The sequence below is a fragment of the Bombyx mandarina genome, chromosome A1 (assembly GCF_030267445.1).
Source record: "Bombyx mandarina strain Sakado chromosome A1, ASM3026744v2".
NCBI classification, from domain to species: domain Eukaryota; kingdom Metazoa; phylum Arthropoda; class Insecta; order Lepidoptera; family Bombycidae; genus Bombyx; species Bombyx mandarina.
The window spans coordinates 9,638,417-9,656,105 of NC_143234.1; the positions used below are offsets into that span (position 1 = coordinate 9,638,417).

General features: G+C 39.0%; 1 protein-coding gene across 5 annotated transcripts in view; it reads right to left on the reverse strand.

Annotated features, from left to right (window-relative positions):
* LOC114253606 (solute carrier family 41 member 1) overlaps positions 1-17,689 on the reverse strand; it is a 154,306-nt gene that overhangs the window by 28,304 nt on the left and 108,313 nt on the right. The window contains exon 1 of one of the 5 annotated variants that reach the window (XM_089739585.1): positions 1,657-2,088. The exons of 3 other annotated variants lie outside the window; for them this stretch is intronic. In XM_089739585.1, coding sequence (XP_089595711.1) covers positions 1,657-1,720 — 64 coding nt within the window. In that variant the 5' untranslated portion in view covers positions 1,721-2,088. Of the gene's footprint in view, positions 1-122; positions 146-1,656; positions 2,089-17,689 lie in introns of those variants that run through there. One more of the 5 variants, XM_089739586.1, reaches the window with a different exon arrangement.

Consider the following 17,689-nt stretch of genomic DNA (forward strand, 5'->3'; position numbering starts at 1 on the left):
TCCGAACTGAGATTTTAATTGTTAGCAAAACAAAGAAAATTTATTACACTTTCTCACGGATAAGTACAGTCTACATTCTACTTGGAAATACAAAAAATCAAGTATATGAACAATGCACTCACCGGAATGCTACAGAACGATGACTATTTCAATAATTAATTGTAATACAGCACCATCTAAATATAGAGGTTGTTATCAAATAATGCAGGCTTTGCTTGAATAATCACCCCGGTTATCGCAAAGTATCTGATTGGTAGTTAGGTTTATCGAATTAAAAACAAAAAAACAGAAAATTTCGAGTTTCTATAAATAAATATCATTGGAAGCAACAATGAGTTCTTTATCTACACATTTAAAATGAAAATCGCAGCTTTAACGTTAGAATTTTTGTTTTCTTTTGTAAAACAACACCTGAAGCTTTAATTTTTTCATTAAAATTATTTAAGCTCACCCCTTCAATAATTCGATAAGTCACTTTTTAGAGTTTTTTATTACCTAGATGGGTGGACGAGCTCACAGCTCAACTTGTGTTAAATGGTTACTGGAGCCCATAGATATATATAACGCAAATGCGCCACCCACTTTGAGATATTAGTTCTAAGGTCTCAGTATAGTTACAACGGCTGCCCTAACCTTCAAACCGAAACTCATTACTGTTTCAAGGCAGAAACAGGCAGGGCGGTGGTACCTACCCGCGCGGACTCACAAGAGGTCCTACCACCAGTGATTACGCAAATTATAATTTTGCGGGTTTGATTTTTATTACACGATGTTATTCCTTCACCGTGGAAGTCAATCGTGAACATATGTTAAGTACGTATTTTATTAGAAAAATTGGTACCCGCCTGGGATTCGAAGACTGGTGCATCGCTCAAGATGAATGTTTGATATTAATTGAAGTTCTCGTGATAAATATTCTATAATAGATTCAAAGAGCACGGCTGAGATGTAAGAACGAAGAACGGAACGTTTTGTGATAGCCACTTAAAGCCTATAGGGGTTTTATTTTTAAATGAGGGATTACTGATGGTCCGGAGGCTTTTCCAGTTTCACCAGGACAGGTGGGCGAGCAAAGGCTCAGCCAGGAGGGGTGGGATTTGCTAAGAGCTACCCGAGCGCCTCCGAAGGATACCTAACAACGCAAGAGCAGTTGTTTCGCCAATGAATCTATTACCGGATCGGAATCGCGACCCGCTGAGAAGATCCGACGAGAAACTCAGCGGGCTGATGCATGGGCTAGATTGCACGCCGAACTCTTTGTCGAGTTCGACGAGTAGGATTATCTATTGGGACTGTTTGCTAGGGCATCATAGATGGGAAGAATCTAATAAGATTGAGTATCACAAAGAAAAGTGACAATGAGTGTGTCATGACGTCATTTTCGTTGCGGTAATGGAGTGCGAGGGAGATAGCAAGTTTTTTTTTATACACCCACTTTTCTTTATTTTATTTAAGTTATTAGTTCCTGCGCAACTATACACTAATTAAAAAAAAAACATTATTTACAATTGAAAATAAAACCACATAATCGTATTACAAATTATTGAGACAACCAGAATTTTAAGAAACCAATTTGTTAACATCTAACCCACAAATTAATATTCGACGATGTGACGTGTATTAAAGAATGTATAAATAAACATTAAAAAATCTTACCTATAACAGTGTAGCCTTGATATTTGTTCCAATATTTATCTATAAAGAATTCTAGATGCGCCATTTTCGACAATTCACTATTTAACGCTATGAAATACGGGAATTATTTAAAGCACTGCTCGCGCCTCAAAGTCGAGTGAACGAATAACTCTGCTTCAAAAAAAAGTTTAAAGTGAACCGGGAAATTGCAGACTTCCTCGTTAAGTAACGTTTTAAGGCTTTTTACTTTGCGAATCAGTTTCTCGTGATATTCTAACAAAAGATAACGTAAGATAACATTACGAAACTGACATTCACAAGGTACCTAAATACTGCACAGAGAATGCTATATTTTTACATTTTTAACAGCGATCTATCTTGGTTCGTTTTCAAATTATTTTAATTGACCGACGGCTATACGATCCGAATGCCTTTACGCGAATGAACTTCAACGCCTCTTGATGTATGTCGAATGTAAATAATATCAGGTTATCAGCGCCTAATAGGGATGTTTGTTTGGTGTTTAGGAAAATTACTATTCTTTGGTCACATTGTTTAATCTGTATTTCCGGTAAATATCATTAATAGTTTTAGATAAGCACACGAGCTAACTGTCCACCTGATATCTTTTGTGTTTTTTTTTTTTTATGAGGTCCGGTGGCCTTTCCAGTTTCACCAGGACAGGTGGGCGAGCAAAGTCTCAGCCAGGAGGGGTGGGATTTGCTAACAGCTACCCGAGCGCCCTCAAAGGAGACCTAACAACTCAAGAGCAACTGCTTCGCGATTGAATCTACTATCGGATCGGAATCGCGACCCGCTGAGAATATCCACCAAGAAACGTAATGTAAAAAGTATGGGTTAAGCTGTACGTCGCATTCTTTGCCGAGTTCGACGAGTACGGTTCCATTGTGTGGTCATCAAACTCCATAGACTTGCAGTCATCGTGGTCTTAGCGGCTTAAACGCCTGATACACGGACGCTTTATCTACATTATACGATCCTCCCACCTACCAAACCCATACGGATTATCACTTCGGCCAATGAATCTTTGACATTGTATCATTTGTATAAATAAAATATCAAAGATACCTGACGCAGCGCGTGTATGTCACGAGCCTAACCCTAAGATTACAAGGTCGTTCAGTTTTTAATAATTAATTTTCAACTACCCTCGATCTGATCGACGAGGTGGACTGACCAGATAAAAGTGGCAGTGAATAGCTCATCATCATTACACGAAAGCTCCAGGAGGGCGGCCGTCAGAGTGTAGTGGTGACGTGTGGCCACCAACGCCTGAAGTGATGACCACGACTACTTCGTCAAGAGCGATACCAACTAGGAAGAAGAAGAACCCTACATTTAGGACGATGCCCATTAAAATACCACATAGATGTTAACTTTTTTATTTTCAGTATCGGCTTCTTGCGATGCCACTGTTGTTACTGTCGCTGTTAATAAAAGCTTCAATTATCTATACAATATACATATAAATAAAATTGGAGTGTCTGTTTGTAATATTGAAATAACCGCTTTTTACTACATTCATACGGTACATACACCAAAATAACATTTTTTACAATTTTTGTCTGTCTGTCTTTCTGTCTGTCTGTCTGTCTGTCTGTCTGTTTGTTCCGGCTAATCTCCGGAACGGCTCGACCGATTTTGACGGGACATTCACTGATAGGTAGCTGATGATATAAGGAGTAACTTAGGCTACTTTTTTTAGACTAGATACTTTTTTTAGCAATCCCAGGTTTACTCCGATTAGTACCCCGGGGTTACGAGCACTTCAAAATAGTAATAGTAGGTTAAGTAGTGTAATTGTTTAATGTATATTCTGAGTAAATTTTGATCTTACATTATAAGTTAGATTAGTTTTCGTTATCGTGTTGTTCTGTCGTATAGTTGTAAGGACCATTGTATATAAATTCAGCACATTTGTCTTGATTAGTCGTGCGCAAATGGCTTATGTTGCTTATGTTTTACTGGTGGTAGGACCTGTTGTGAGTCCGCGCGGGTAGGTAGGTACCACCGCCCTGCCTATTTCTGCCGTGAAGCAGTAATGCGTTTCGGTTTGAAGGGTGGGGCAGCCGTTGTAACTATACTGAGACCTTACAACTTATATCTCAAGGTGGGTGGCGCATTTACGTTGTAGATGTCTATGGGCTCCAGTAACCACTTAACACCAGGTGGGCTGTGAGCTCGTCCAACCATCTAAGCAAAGAAAAAAAAAAAAAAAACCAGATTTTGATATTTTTTTTTATTTTTTATGTATATTTTTAGCTTGTGATGTGTATTGTACATAAAAAAACGTATTGCGTGCATATCTTTTGGATCCCGGAAAGCATTGAGTGAATTTTGGCAAATACAGTGTCGCGACGTACGGCCATTTTTACCAACAACGCGCCTAAATTAAATATAACTTCAAACACCAGATTCACGATTGCTATTAGAAAATCTCAAGGCCAATTAATTATTAAAGTCGACCCTCCAATTTGGTGAAGTTCTCCTTACTAGCACAAAACGGTCAAAGATTTTTGTATTATTAGATCCTTATTCATTTCGATCATACTCGTAGTTAGAAACCTTAAAATATTTCCTATGTATATATAATCATGTATTTAGCGCCTTGCATTGCAATCCACATTGGTTTTATTTAAGCAGTCTCAGTCAGAATAGAACTTCACTACAATCGATTGGATATGAGCGGGAAGATACAAGATTTGTCTTCGCGTAATTAGCGAGTGCACTTTAGTAACGAGCAACTTTTTTTTCCTACCTAATCGCGGGTAGCCTAAGGCGCTATTCCAACTACGCCCGGACGGGTAGGTGAGCTCACGGGCACCGTACAGAGCCATACTACGCACCACCCCCAGGTACAGTCGCCGGATACCGGCGCTGCATCCACCGGTGTTGGGGAGAAGACGGGTCAGCGCACCCGCCGTCCCCATCAGCCTTGGAACCAGCATTTTGAAATGGTGGTCGAATCTCCATTTGCTGTCCAACACAAGGCCCAAATACTTGAACTTCGGCTGGACAGCAATGGTGACACCCCCGACTACGAGATTCGCGCCTTGAGGCGGCCCCTCCCGAGCCGAGTGGAAGCACACTGCTTCGGATTTATGAAGGGCCACCTCGAGGCCGAGTCTCTTTATTCGACTCACCACAACGGGCTCGACTTGAGAGAATTTGCTAACAGTAGCCCTAACAAGAACAGTGCTTCGCAGAATCTACCACCGGATCGGGAACGCGACCCACTGAGAAGATCCGGCGAGAAACTCAGTGGCCTATGTCTATGGGTTAGTTCGCTCGACGAACTCTTCGTCGTTGTGTACCGAGCAATATCACCCGCTCGGTGGAAGATATTCCCTTTGTCTTTACTTCCAAAGCGGTACCAAAATTCTGTCCATATCTTTACTAAATCTGACTTTAATAGATGTGATACTAGACTAGATAATAGACTAGAACTTAATAGAACAGCCATGATATAAAACAATCCAATTTGAATTTACGTTAGATGCTCGTTTGCTCTCAACACAAAGTCTTTCTCACTTTTTTAAGTCCATTCAAAAATACTGTCGCCCCTGAAAACGTGCCTCATAAATATTAACAATATGACCGTGTTTATCTGTACGTTGGAACCATTAGCGATACAACCAACATTAAACAATTACAAAGTAATAATTATTTTCTAATTATCGCGGACGATAATAAATCGTGTTTATAAATGTCAAAACTGATGTATATATGACTGACGTATATGTACTGAAGAGGTTTTACGAGATGAAATTATCTCATTGTCTCGGTGTTTCTCGTGCGGTCACCGCATCCTTCTTCAAGTGAGGATTGAAAAGAGTTATGTGCTCCAGCTGGATGGTTTTAAAATTTTCTAGCTATTTAAGATAAGATGGACCTCGAGGTCGATCTACCCATCCACTGCAATGCAAAATCCCCATAAACCAAAACCCATTAATATTTTAAGCCATAAATGATTTACAAGATGGGCAGGTGGTACCAGCCGTGTGGACTGATTTTTTTTATTGCCCCTGTTGGCAGACGAGCATACGGCCCACCTGATAATGAGTGATTACCGTCGCCCATGGACTTTAGCAATGACAGTGGCAAAGCCAAGCTGCCTACCGTATACGCACGACTAACATAGCCTAAGTAAGGTGCCAAGTAAGGTATTGCCAATCACTTTACCAAGAACACGCTAGGTTAACTCTGTCTACCTACCTACATCAAAAAGCTAACCGCTAATATGTTGTTGATCACTATTAAGTTCCATAAATAGTTACTGCATTTTATTGACAGTGCCTGATAATAAATCAGATTTTATCATTTACTTCGGAACAATAACAATACTCGCGTGTACGATCTGACTTTCTCTTTACACGGACCCGCGGAGGCTGCGATAGTACTTTTTGCTCCATCGGGCGAAATTTGACTCTCAAATCGCCGAGACAGAACCCAAAAAGCCACGTCATCTGAAGCTACTTCCTTCATCAACAGTCTGTATCAGAAAATCACTTTGCTTGATTCTTGAATGATCTTCTCTTTACAGTGCTCCCGGAACCCTGAATCACGTGCTTCTTCTTAAAAAACAATTGGCCACAACGGTCATCTGGCTTCAAACTAGGATTCCAACGTATCACCAACATTAAATAGGTCGTGAGGTCGATTATGCCTCATTGCAATAAGAAATATACTATTAATGTAGAATTGGGTGTTTGCACTTGTATTGTTATCTTTTCAAAAATTATGTATTATGATAATTAAAAATTATCTGTCACCTTTTCTACGCCTTTCTCATTTAATCCATCGTCGCCATCTTCCTTTTTTCTGTCATTCTGTCTGTCATTCTCTTTTCCCTTTCTTACCGTTTTTTCTCACATCTTAATGCTTCGTTTCACACTCTTTTCATACGTTCCATTCTTACTAATCCTACATTTAAACTCACAGAAACAGCCCACTGAGTTTCTCGCCGAATCTTCTGAGTGGTTCGCGTTTCCGATCCGGTGGTATATTCTGCGAAGCACTGCTCTTGCTAGGGTTTCTTGCTGCTTGTTAGCAACACACCCGGTTTGAGCCCCGAAAGCTCACCTACACGCTAAGGTAACACTGATTTAGTCTCTATCAGCATAGGTAAGAAAAAAAAACAAAAGAAAACTATATTAATATTATAATTTAAATAGCTGTATCCGTCCGCTTCGCTGGGCATTTAAAATTAACATTATTATTTCTCACCCCCACAAAGATTCTCATCATTATAGCCCCCGCAACTGGTGTAGGGAGTCCAACACTCATATTAGCCTATCCATTAAGTACATGTATTTTCTACATGGATACCAAGTTTCAAGTCAATCGGATGCACGGTTCAGTAGTTATAACGGAACATCCGTAAAAAACAATGTAGATTTATATATTGTATAGATATAGACTATAGATTAAATAGTAGTGATTGTTTAATAGTTAAGTGTACACAGTGGAACAATGGAAAAGGATGCAAACACAACATAATTACGTTCGTCAGCCCCGCATTCATTACAGATACGCTACGATAAAATGTAAGGAAGCCAACGAACTTCCGTTTTGAGCATCATTGAAATAATTTTTTCTGTTTAAAAAAAATGATCGCTTCCCATCCGCGGCCGACCCTCAAACGAATTGAAGATACACTAACAGACTTAAAGTATTCGTTTAGGTTATTAAATTATTTATATTATTATTATTCACTTGCGGACTAAATAATAATAATAATAATAATGGTTGGTTCGAAGTAAGTATCAGTGGAATGGAATGTTTGAAATGTATTCAACTGATAACTACTTTTAATGAATGTATCTTTTTTATTGGATTGGTTTTGTTAATATTAAGTATGTTTCAATGATACTATGTACACATACGGACTTATTGTTGTCTGAAATAAATAAATCATTCATTCATCATTCATTCATTCATTCATTGCACCGCCTGTTAAACGAACTAATTAATTATGTAGGTAGGTATATGTGTTGTGTAGTTCAGAAGTCGTCGTGGCCTAGAAGATAAGACGCCCTTTTCTATCGTATTAATTGTCGCGTCTCTGCCCGGTTCGCAGTATAATTACTCACATCAGGATTTAATCCACTGAGTTTATCACCGGAGCTGCTCAGTGGGTGCTCCTTTATTTTATTGCTTAGATGGGTGGGCGAGCTCACAGCCCATCTGGTTTTTAAGTGGTTACTGGAGCCCATAGACAACACCTTGAGATATAAATTCTAAGGTCTCAAGTATACAACGGCTGGCCCACCCTTCAAACCGCAACGCATTACTGCTTCACGGCAGAAATAGGCAGGATGGTGGTCCTACCACCAGTAAAAAGTGGGTCAGTGGGTCGCGATTCCGATCTGGCGGTAGATTCTATGAAGCACTGCTCTTGCTAGGGCTAGTGTTAGCATATTTTTTTTCAGATTGACCCCTTGAGCTCACCTACTCCTTCACGAGTAGCTACAATAGCACCTTAGGACACCAGCAAAAAAAGCGGGGGAAAAAATATCGGAATAGAGTATATAGAGAGTCCGCATCGGTAAATATCCACCATCCTATTTATATGCAGATTTATAAAATTTTCGGATATAATTTTTAAAACACAACGCTACATTTTACCCCCCCACTTTATTTACGTAGAAAGTGAAGATATTTTTCAATTATAGAATGTTAAGGAGCTATTTAAACCCCTATTTTGAAATATTCCTTATTGGTGCTCCACTTGCCGTGATGTTTATAGCCTATAACCTTCCCCAGTAAATGGGCTATATAATAAATACTGAAAGAATTTCAATCTCTCAATTTCTAATCTTCAATCAAATAATTCAAATCTTAATTTTAATTGATAAAAACCTTTCATGGAACGCTCAGATAAAAGAGGTTAGCCGGAAGGTGTTTGCAACAGCTGGATCTTTGAGACGGTTACGAAATTTTCTTCCAACTGCCACTAAAACTGCGCTTGCACAATCTCTCCTTCTTCCAATTCTTGACTACGCCGATGCCAGCTATACTGATTTAACTGAAACACAACTTGATAAACTTGAGCGGCTACAAAATTTCTGCATAAGATTCATATTTGGTTTACGGAAATATGATCATGTATCTGAATTTCGCACTAAACTCAAGTGGTTACCAATTCGCCTTCGCCGCAATACTCATGTCCTTTCATTACTATACTGTACTCTCTTTAACCCCCATGCCCCCATATATCTCAAAGAACGTTTCGAGTTCCTACGTGATACGCATAATTTTTCCCTGAGATCATCGGATAGCCTGAGACTGAAAATGCCGGCGCATTCATCATCATTCTTTGATCATTCATTCACCGTCCAGGCGGTTCGATTGTGGAATGCTCTGCCGGATGCAGTGAGAAGTGCTCAAACTTTAAACTGTTTTAAAAGAATGGTGAAGGAACACTACTTATCTTCTTAGTGCTGTTTGTTTGCATCATCATTTATTATTTCCATACTGTTGATGTATTATGTGTATGTAAGTATATTAGTATGTATTGTATGTAAGTATTTATATTGGTATATAATAATAAGTATATATTTCATATTATATGTAAACGGTATATATTTTGTTTATTGTATGTATATATTTTCTATAATGTATTATCTATAATACACCGCAACATACCTGCTATATTTTTTTTATATTTTCCAGAATTTATATAAATTAAATGGTTGTCTGGAAGAGATCGCTTTTAGCGATAAGACCGCCTATTGTACAAATTTATCTGTTTTTTTGATTGCTTTTTTTTTTTTTAATGTAAATAGTGTTTTGGTGTGCAATAAAGTGTATTCTCTCTCTCTCTCTCTCTCTCTCTCTCTCAAATCGGAGCAGTAGTTCCTGAGATTAGCGCGTTCAAACAAACAAACTCTTCAGCTTTATAATATTAGTATAGATGTTCCTTTATCGTCGAAGTCGATATATTGGATAGGAACACAATATGTTGGATACGTATTACGATACTAAAGCCTTCGTCAAACAGAACGCGTACTTAGCGCCGCGCTCTTTTCATGTCACACCAATTGACTAGATGAGTCTAACGTTCCTTGACGCAACGCATTCGCCAAATCATAGTGCCTTTCGATAGCAGTGTGAAAATTTAAAAGTATTAAGAAATCGAGTGATTCAGATGTGGCATTGTATATGCATGGCTATTTTCTAACTATTTATTTAATTTTTTCGGGCATTATCTAGTATTTTAATACACATTCACTCGGACGCTAAAATAAAATTTGTAAAAAATTACAACGCCTGACGTCAAAGCGTCCTAACGCCGTGACATAGCGCTGCGTACTTATAGCGCTGGGGCTCTGTTTGACGGTATGTTACTATATTAGTACAACACATCTCGGCGTCATAGCGCGGCGTCAGTTTAGCTCTGACGCGCGCTAATTACGCGTTCTGTTTGACGAAGGCTTAAAATTGAAACCTGATTGCGGGATTTGAAAACCGGCACGGTCGCATCGATCGACCCAAATAAATACATAAATAATTCATTGATCGTGATTTTTAAGCGATAATCACGCCATCATCATCGTCATCGAAAAATTTCCACTGCATGCCGGTCTTCTTCAAGGTTTGCCGTAATTACCGCTGCTGTACTGCATTTATCAGATTCCTGCGACCTTCATCACTTGTCGATTTTCTTTATTGGCTTTAAGAAGGGTAAGCCCTAGGTTACAATCCGAGCGCTCATTACCACTGTTTCACTCAACATCAGGTTGCAACATGGGAACCTAACCGATAGTAATGTTTCCTAGAAAGAAACTTAAGCTTTATCCACCACGCTTTGTTTGTAATCAATAGTAACCTGGACATCAAATACATTTTTAAATTTTTTTTTATTGCATAGATGGTTTGACGAGCTCACAGCCCATCTGGTATTTAAGTGGTTACCGGAGCCCATAAACATCTACAATGTAAATGCGCCACCAACCTTGACATATGAATTCTAAGGTCTCAGTATACTAGTTGCAACGGCTACCCCACCCTTCAAACCGAAACGCATTACTGCTTCACGAGAGAAATAGACGGGGTGGTGGTACCTACCCGTGCGGACTCACAAGAGGTCCTACCACCAGTAATTACGCAAATTATAATTTTGCGGGTTTGATTTTTATTACACGATATTATTCCTTCACTACGGAAGTCAATCGTAAGCATTTGTTGAGTACGTATTTCATTAGAAAAATTGGTACCCGCCTGGGATTCGAACACCGGTGCATCGCTCAACACGAATACACCGGACGTTTTATCCGTTAGGCCATGACGACGTCAAAAACGTTATCTTGAAAATCGACCAGGCTCATCACAAACTGGGAGAAGTGGCGATTGCTTGTGAGGCGCATAACACCTGCCCACAGCAATGATACAGAATGACGACCACGACCGCTCTGACAAGAGTGATACGACTAAGAGTCAAATACGTCACATATCTTGTGTTCTATGATGACTACCCGGGGCAGTATTTATTATAACTACTTTGCATTTCACTAGTGTTTGAGCCTAAGAATACTCCGGATAACTTGGACGGCGAAGAGAAGCAATCTCTCTATCTTAAACAAACTGCAGATCAAGACAAGACTGTCCACACTCTGCCTTCGCCGCGCACTTGAGTACTTCGGTCATATTGCTCGGAAAACCCTGGATAGCTTAGAGAGACTATTCGTGACAGGGAAGATCGAGGGAAAGAGACCGCGCGGGCGCAGCCCGACAAGCTGGTTCGTTCAAATCCGCACCACACTAGAGATCCAACACGCCTTTCATGCGGCCAATGATCGGAGGCGCTGGCGGGACATTACAAGGAGTAAAATCATGTCGAAGTATAATAGTCACGACTCTCAGCAGTGAGGAAAACACGCGAGGAGGAGTCGTTGAGGCATGTGAAAAGGCCACAGAGGTAGTCAGTCGATTAATAGTGTGCCAGCAAATAGATTTCCCCGTGACGCATTCCAATTTGATGGGTAGAATGTCTGAAGTACCGATCCAATCAAGATAAGATTCAGTCTTATGCCTCATTGAGTCATTATGATCAGAGACTCTACAAGTAAGTTTCACAACAGACGGCTCTTAACGCGGATTGAAAGAAAAAAGGACTTCATCGTGTAATAAGGAATTAAATGAAGGATTGAATAATATTTATAATGATGATATTAATATTTTCTTATCGTTTTATGACTTTAGTATTATTAAGCTGTTTGAAGAAATTTATTGTATTTTATTTAAATCTATTGTGGGTTTTCCGTTGTGCCGCATGTATAATAATAATATGATATTAAGAATCGAAGACGGGAAGTGGTTTTAGTAATGCGAAGAGGCCAATCCGGTGGTGTGTGGGTCAATACTCTGCCTAAAATGCCAATACTTTAAATGAACCGCAGTTTTTTTTTATACCTAGCTGAGAGCCTTGAGAGCCTATTTCAGCGTAACCTTAACTAGTAGGTGAGCTCACGGGGCTCAAACCTGATGCCGTTGCTAACACGAACCCTAGCAAGAGCCGTGCTTCGCAGAGTCTACCATCGGAAACGCGACCCACTGAAAAGATCCGGCCAGAAACTTAGTGGGCTGTGTCTGAGGGTTAATTTATTCGTAGAGCCTTTCGTCGCAAGCGACGGGTTCGACAAGAACGGTGACCGGAGCTTTAGGTACCTAAAAGCACCGTTAGTGGATCCGGAGGATCCGAAATGACGTGTGAACCGCAGTGTACTTATCGGCTAAAATATATAAATATATGTGTATATATATGTCGCATCTGGACACGACAAACAAAACGAAAGCGCGCCGCCTAGTGGCTGCGAGCCCCAACAAAGAAACAATAAAAATATCAGTCCATTCTCCGATATATATGTATGTATTTATAAATATGTAAATGTAGACAATATAGCGATAATTTTGCTACTTTACACATAAAAAAAGAATAAGCAATTTACATAAATATAACTAACTAATTTATTAGATTATTGCTTAAAGAGCATTATAATACATTACTAACACATAAAATAATAACTAATATACATATAATTAAAAGTGTGTTAAGTAAAAAAAAAACATGTGGACCGAAAGAATAAATACAAGAGTTGAATGTGTATAAGCGACTCTAATATCAACAGACGTTGTAATATATTGTTACGCCGGCAAGAGCAACGCCATCTATCGTCGAATAGCAGAAATGAATATCAAAAGAACCATTAAAATCTAGAATCCTCGAGAAGTACAACGCCATCTATTTTCAAATGGAGGAAACGCATATCGAAAATACTCGACTTGTGAGAAATGTTCTCGGTAATTATAGGGATTTCGTATCAACTATAAAAGCATTGCACAGATTACAGTTAGTAATCGAAACTATTCGAAGCGAAACAGCTAACGGATCACCTGAAGCGAAGCGGAAGAAGTGAATTACTAGTTGTAAAGTGTTCTGAGTGTTCTAAGTGTTAATACAGTATCAATTTGTACTTCGGTAGAAATTTTATTTATTCCGAAAATATTGTTACGCGCTGGGGCTTAACAATATTTTTAAAATTGTATTTCTTTTTTAATATACAATAATTTCGCACTTAAACTTGTATTTAGAAAAGCACAAAAATATTACGATACTCATAAAAAAAAACATTTTGTAAAATTCTTAACTACCGTGACAATAAAAAGAGCTCATCTGTGTTTACTAGTCGAAGTGTGACGAATCTTAAATTACGGCACGTGTTAAATATTACTGAGCTAAGACCGCGGAAGTACTTGACTTTTCGTAAGGTTTTGAGCAATAGCTTAAGCAAGATATTTTTACGCAACTCATGGTCAATCGCTCACGCGAAGTGCATGCGTACCTACCTCTATTTACGCATGCAATATACAGGGTGTCCCAGAAAGAATGGATAATCCTAAGACATCTCAAAGTGTAGCTATTGGGGACAAAAATAAAAAATAAAATTCTCAGGTAGTACCGAAATTACGTATTTAGAAATAAAGTTGATATTATCCATACTGCTGTACATTTCTGGAATAACAACTACAAATAAATGAAATCCATAGACTTTAAGGTGTTATAATATTCTACACGGACTATACTAAGGAACACGCAGGAAACCGTATGAGTAGCTAGTGTAATTTTTTTATAAAAGTTTAACTGAACTTAACTTTTAATCGTGAAATTTGGTATTTTTTCTTTATTTTTAATTTGGGTATTACCTAAGAATTATGTCAAAAAGTAAAGTCATGGTGGTGGATAGGTCTGGAAAATTGGAACTCACTGGCGCATTAGACCTAGAAATAGTGGACAATTTTAACTACCTGGGTTCCAACATTAGTAACAATGGCTCGTGCGAGAAGGAAGTGCGCCGAAGAATTGGTATGGCTAAGAGTGCCATGACTCAGCTCGGAAAAATCTGCAGAGATCGCAACATATCCGTAAAGACCAAAACCAAACTGGTACGGACTCTAGTTTTCTCGATTTTTTCGTATGGCGCTGAGACCTGGTCACTGAAATCTGCAGACCGCAGACGCCTTTGAGATGTGGTGCTGGAGAAAGATGCTGCGTATTCCGTGGACAGCATTTCGGACCAACGTATCAATCTTGCAAGAACTCAAAATCTCCTCGCGGCTGTCATCCGAGTGTCTTCGCAGAGTCCTTGAATACTTTGGTCATATCGCACGGAAGGATGGTAGCAATCTCGAGAGGCTCATCGTGACTGGTAAGGTAGATGGGAAAAGACCTCGGGGGCGCAGCCCAATACGTTGGTCCGACCAGATCCGCACCGCTCTTGATTCCACGTTTCACAACGCCTTCCACACCGCCAGAGACAAGAATGGATGGAGAAAAATCGTGCGTGCGAAGGTGATACAAAAGGGTGGTCACGACCCTCAGCAATGAGGAATACGACGCAAGGAGGAAGAATTATATTTTTTATTTTGAGTCCCCAATAGCTCTAAAGAGCTGTTTAAGGATTATCCATTCTTTCTGTGACATTCTGTATAAAGTGTAAAAAACCTAGGACATAGGCCAAAGTTAAGGAAGGTGTCGACATTTAAGTAGTCATGTCTATTAGCTCTCATAACGGCTTAACACCAGATGGACCGTGAGCTCATTTGGCCTGTTTATGCATTAAAAATAAATCTCCTGAACCCGGTGTAAAGTACCTACAAGCTAAAATCATAAATTATTAATTTACTATGAACTTGTTCTAGAATGTTATTACGTAGGGTAGGTGCCTCTATGCCTCCGCGCTCTGTAAGGTCGTTGACTCCGAGCGCTAATTTATTTTAAATCGTGTTACATTGAGGGTAAATGTTTTTTTATTCTTAGCAGTATCGCGCCCTTGTCACAAGGACGGTTTCAATACCCTCTGTAGATATCACAGAACGAAAGAAATATGTAAATCTAGTAAGCCCGGAAATGGTACGCTGTGAAAATGGTTAACTGTATTAGAAACCAACACTCATATAAATATTATCCTATCCATTAAGTACATGTATTTTCTACATGGATACTAAGTTTCAAGTCAATCGGATGCATGGTTCAGTAGTTATAACGGAACATCCGTAAAAACCACTGTAGATTTATATATTAGTATAGATTATACATTGATGAAACGTTTAGACTGAATACTGGCCATCTAATAGATAACTGCTCATCCCAGGCGAAAATCATGTCAATAAACTAACTTACAGCGCCATCTGTTAGAAACTTGTTGAGCTCACAGATAGTAATAACACTTTGTCTTATTATTATAATATATTCCAAATAATTTAAAAAGTTTGATTATAAATTGAAATAAAAACTATGCTATATCTCAAATTGGAATAAATAACACAATTTGAAAAAAAAAAAACATTAAAATCGTCGTGGTCTAAAAGATAAGACGTCCGGTGCATTCGATGCACCGGTGTTCAAATCTCGCAGGCGGGTACAATTTTTTCTAATGAAATACGTACTTAACAAATGTTCACGATTGACTTCCACGGTGAAGGAATACCATCGTGTAATAAAAATCAAACCCGCAAAATTATAATTTGCGTAATTACTGGTGGTAGGACCTCTTGTGAGTCCGCACGGGTAGGTACCACCGCCCTGCCTATTTGATCGCACTATTCGATCGTATGTTGATTGTCGCCAATTTTAGTGTTATCAAAAAAAAAAAAAGTCCGTACGTACAAAAATACACGTAAAACTAAACGCTCTGTTGTTATTTCAACTGATCGGAACATACAAAATAACGTCATGATGTCACTTACACGAAACGTTTCTAGAAAATAATATATTTTACGTACATCAATATGCATAACGGATTGGACGGAGTTGTTCGAGAACGCAACATGGTAGTTATGTACAAAAACCGCTTTTACTCTCTTGACTATGGATAAAATTGTTGGTGAATTCGAAGTCAGGATCCTCCTAACGGGCGAGCATGCGGCCCACCTGATGGTGAGTGGTTACCGTCGCCCATGGACTTCAGTAATGCCAGGGGCAGAGCCAAGCCGCTGCCTACCTCTTAATACTCTCCACAAGCCTCGTTTGAAAGAGGATATGTCAAAGCGCTCGAGAAACACCGTGCAGGGGAGCTCATTCCAAAGCCGGATAGTTCGTGACAAAAAAGGTATCTGGTGCAGTTGTACGTCTAGACAATATTATTTCTGTTTTTCTGTTTCTGTTCTTCTTAGAATCATTGCTATGAAACAAGCAGATTAAGCACCTTACCAAATAAACCACGAACGCGTTAAGACGGACATTTGCCGCACAACAAATTCGTGTACCAGTCTGTGACACTTCAATTTTTTTATGTTTGAGGGACTACTGGTGGCCCGGAGGCCTTTATATCACTAGGACAGGTGGGCGAGCAAGGGCTCAGCCAGGAGGGGTGGGATTTGCTAACAGCTACCCGAGCGAACGCAAAGGAGACAATAACTCAAGTGTAACTGCTTCGCGAATGAATCTACTGCCGGATCGGAATCGCGACCCACTGAAAAGATCCGGCGAAAAACTCAGCGGGCTGATGTTTAAGTTAGGTTATTTTCTTCTCTACCGCATCCGAATTAGAGAGGATGTTATATCTTCTTTGACCGTCTCCTCTCTTTTCAGTCGGGTTATTATTGACAGGAGTAGGACGTGGTCAATTATGGCGGTGTCGTTATTAAATCTTAGGCCAGTTATCTTGGGTTGCCGCTTGTCTCTGATTCGCACAATCTTCTGTCATTCACCGTTTGAACTTAAATCAAAAGATGATTGAATCGAGTTAAAACCAAAAAATAATACAGAGAGGTTCGATTCGCGACGCATGTTCATCATGATTAATTTCACAGAACAAATCCAATTACTGAGAATCAACTTTGATGTTGTATTTTATTATTTTTGTTTTAGGATGTTTTTTCTGAATTAAAAAGAAAAAGTTTAAGAAATTATGAATGCATTAAATTTGTAAATTAACAGAATGATTCGGATCGGTTCGAGTTATTCAAATTGAAGATATGGTTGTGTTTATTTGGTTACGACCTGAAAGTTCTCGCTGAGCACTTGCAAACATGCAAGAGTTCTTTGATGCGATAGCGCTAGTTGGACTGGTTTTTTGCAGTTTCTTTTCTATTCTCCGAAGTTTATCTATACTAATATTATAAAGAGGAAAGATTTGTTTGTTTGTTTGTATTAAATAGGCTCCGAAACTACTGAACCGATTTGAAAAATTATTTCACTGTTTGGAAGCTATACTATTCTAAGCTATACTATATAATATACTACGACTTTGTTGAACACATTATTATTTACAAAAAATGTCCGACAACATATGTCTGACTATTATAGTTATGCCGCAATAAGTGTTTCTTTAAAGGTAGAGGGGGAAGAGGTCGACCGAAGAAGACATGGATGGAGTGTGTGAATGACGATATGAGAGAGAGAGGAGTGAGTGTTGAGATGACGGCTGATAGAAGAGAATGGAAGAGAAAAATTAGCTGTGCCGACCCCACCTAGTGGGATAAGGTGGAGAAAAAGAAGAAGAAGTGTTTCTTTTTCTAAAAAAATTTCAAC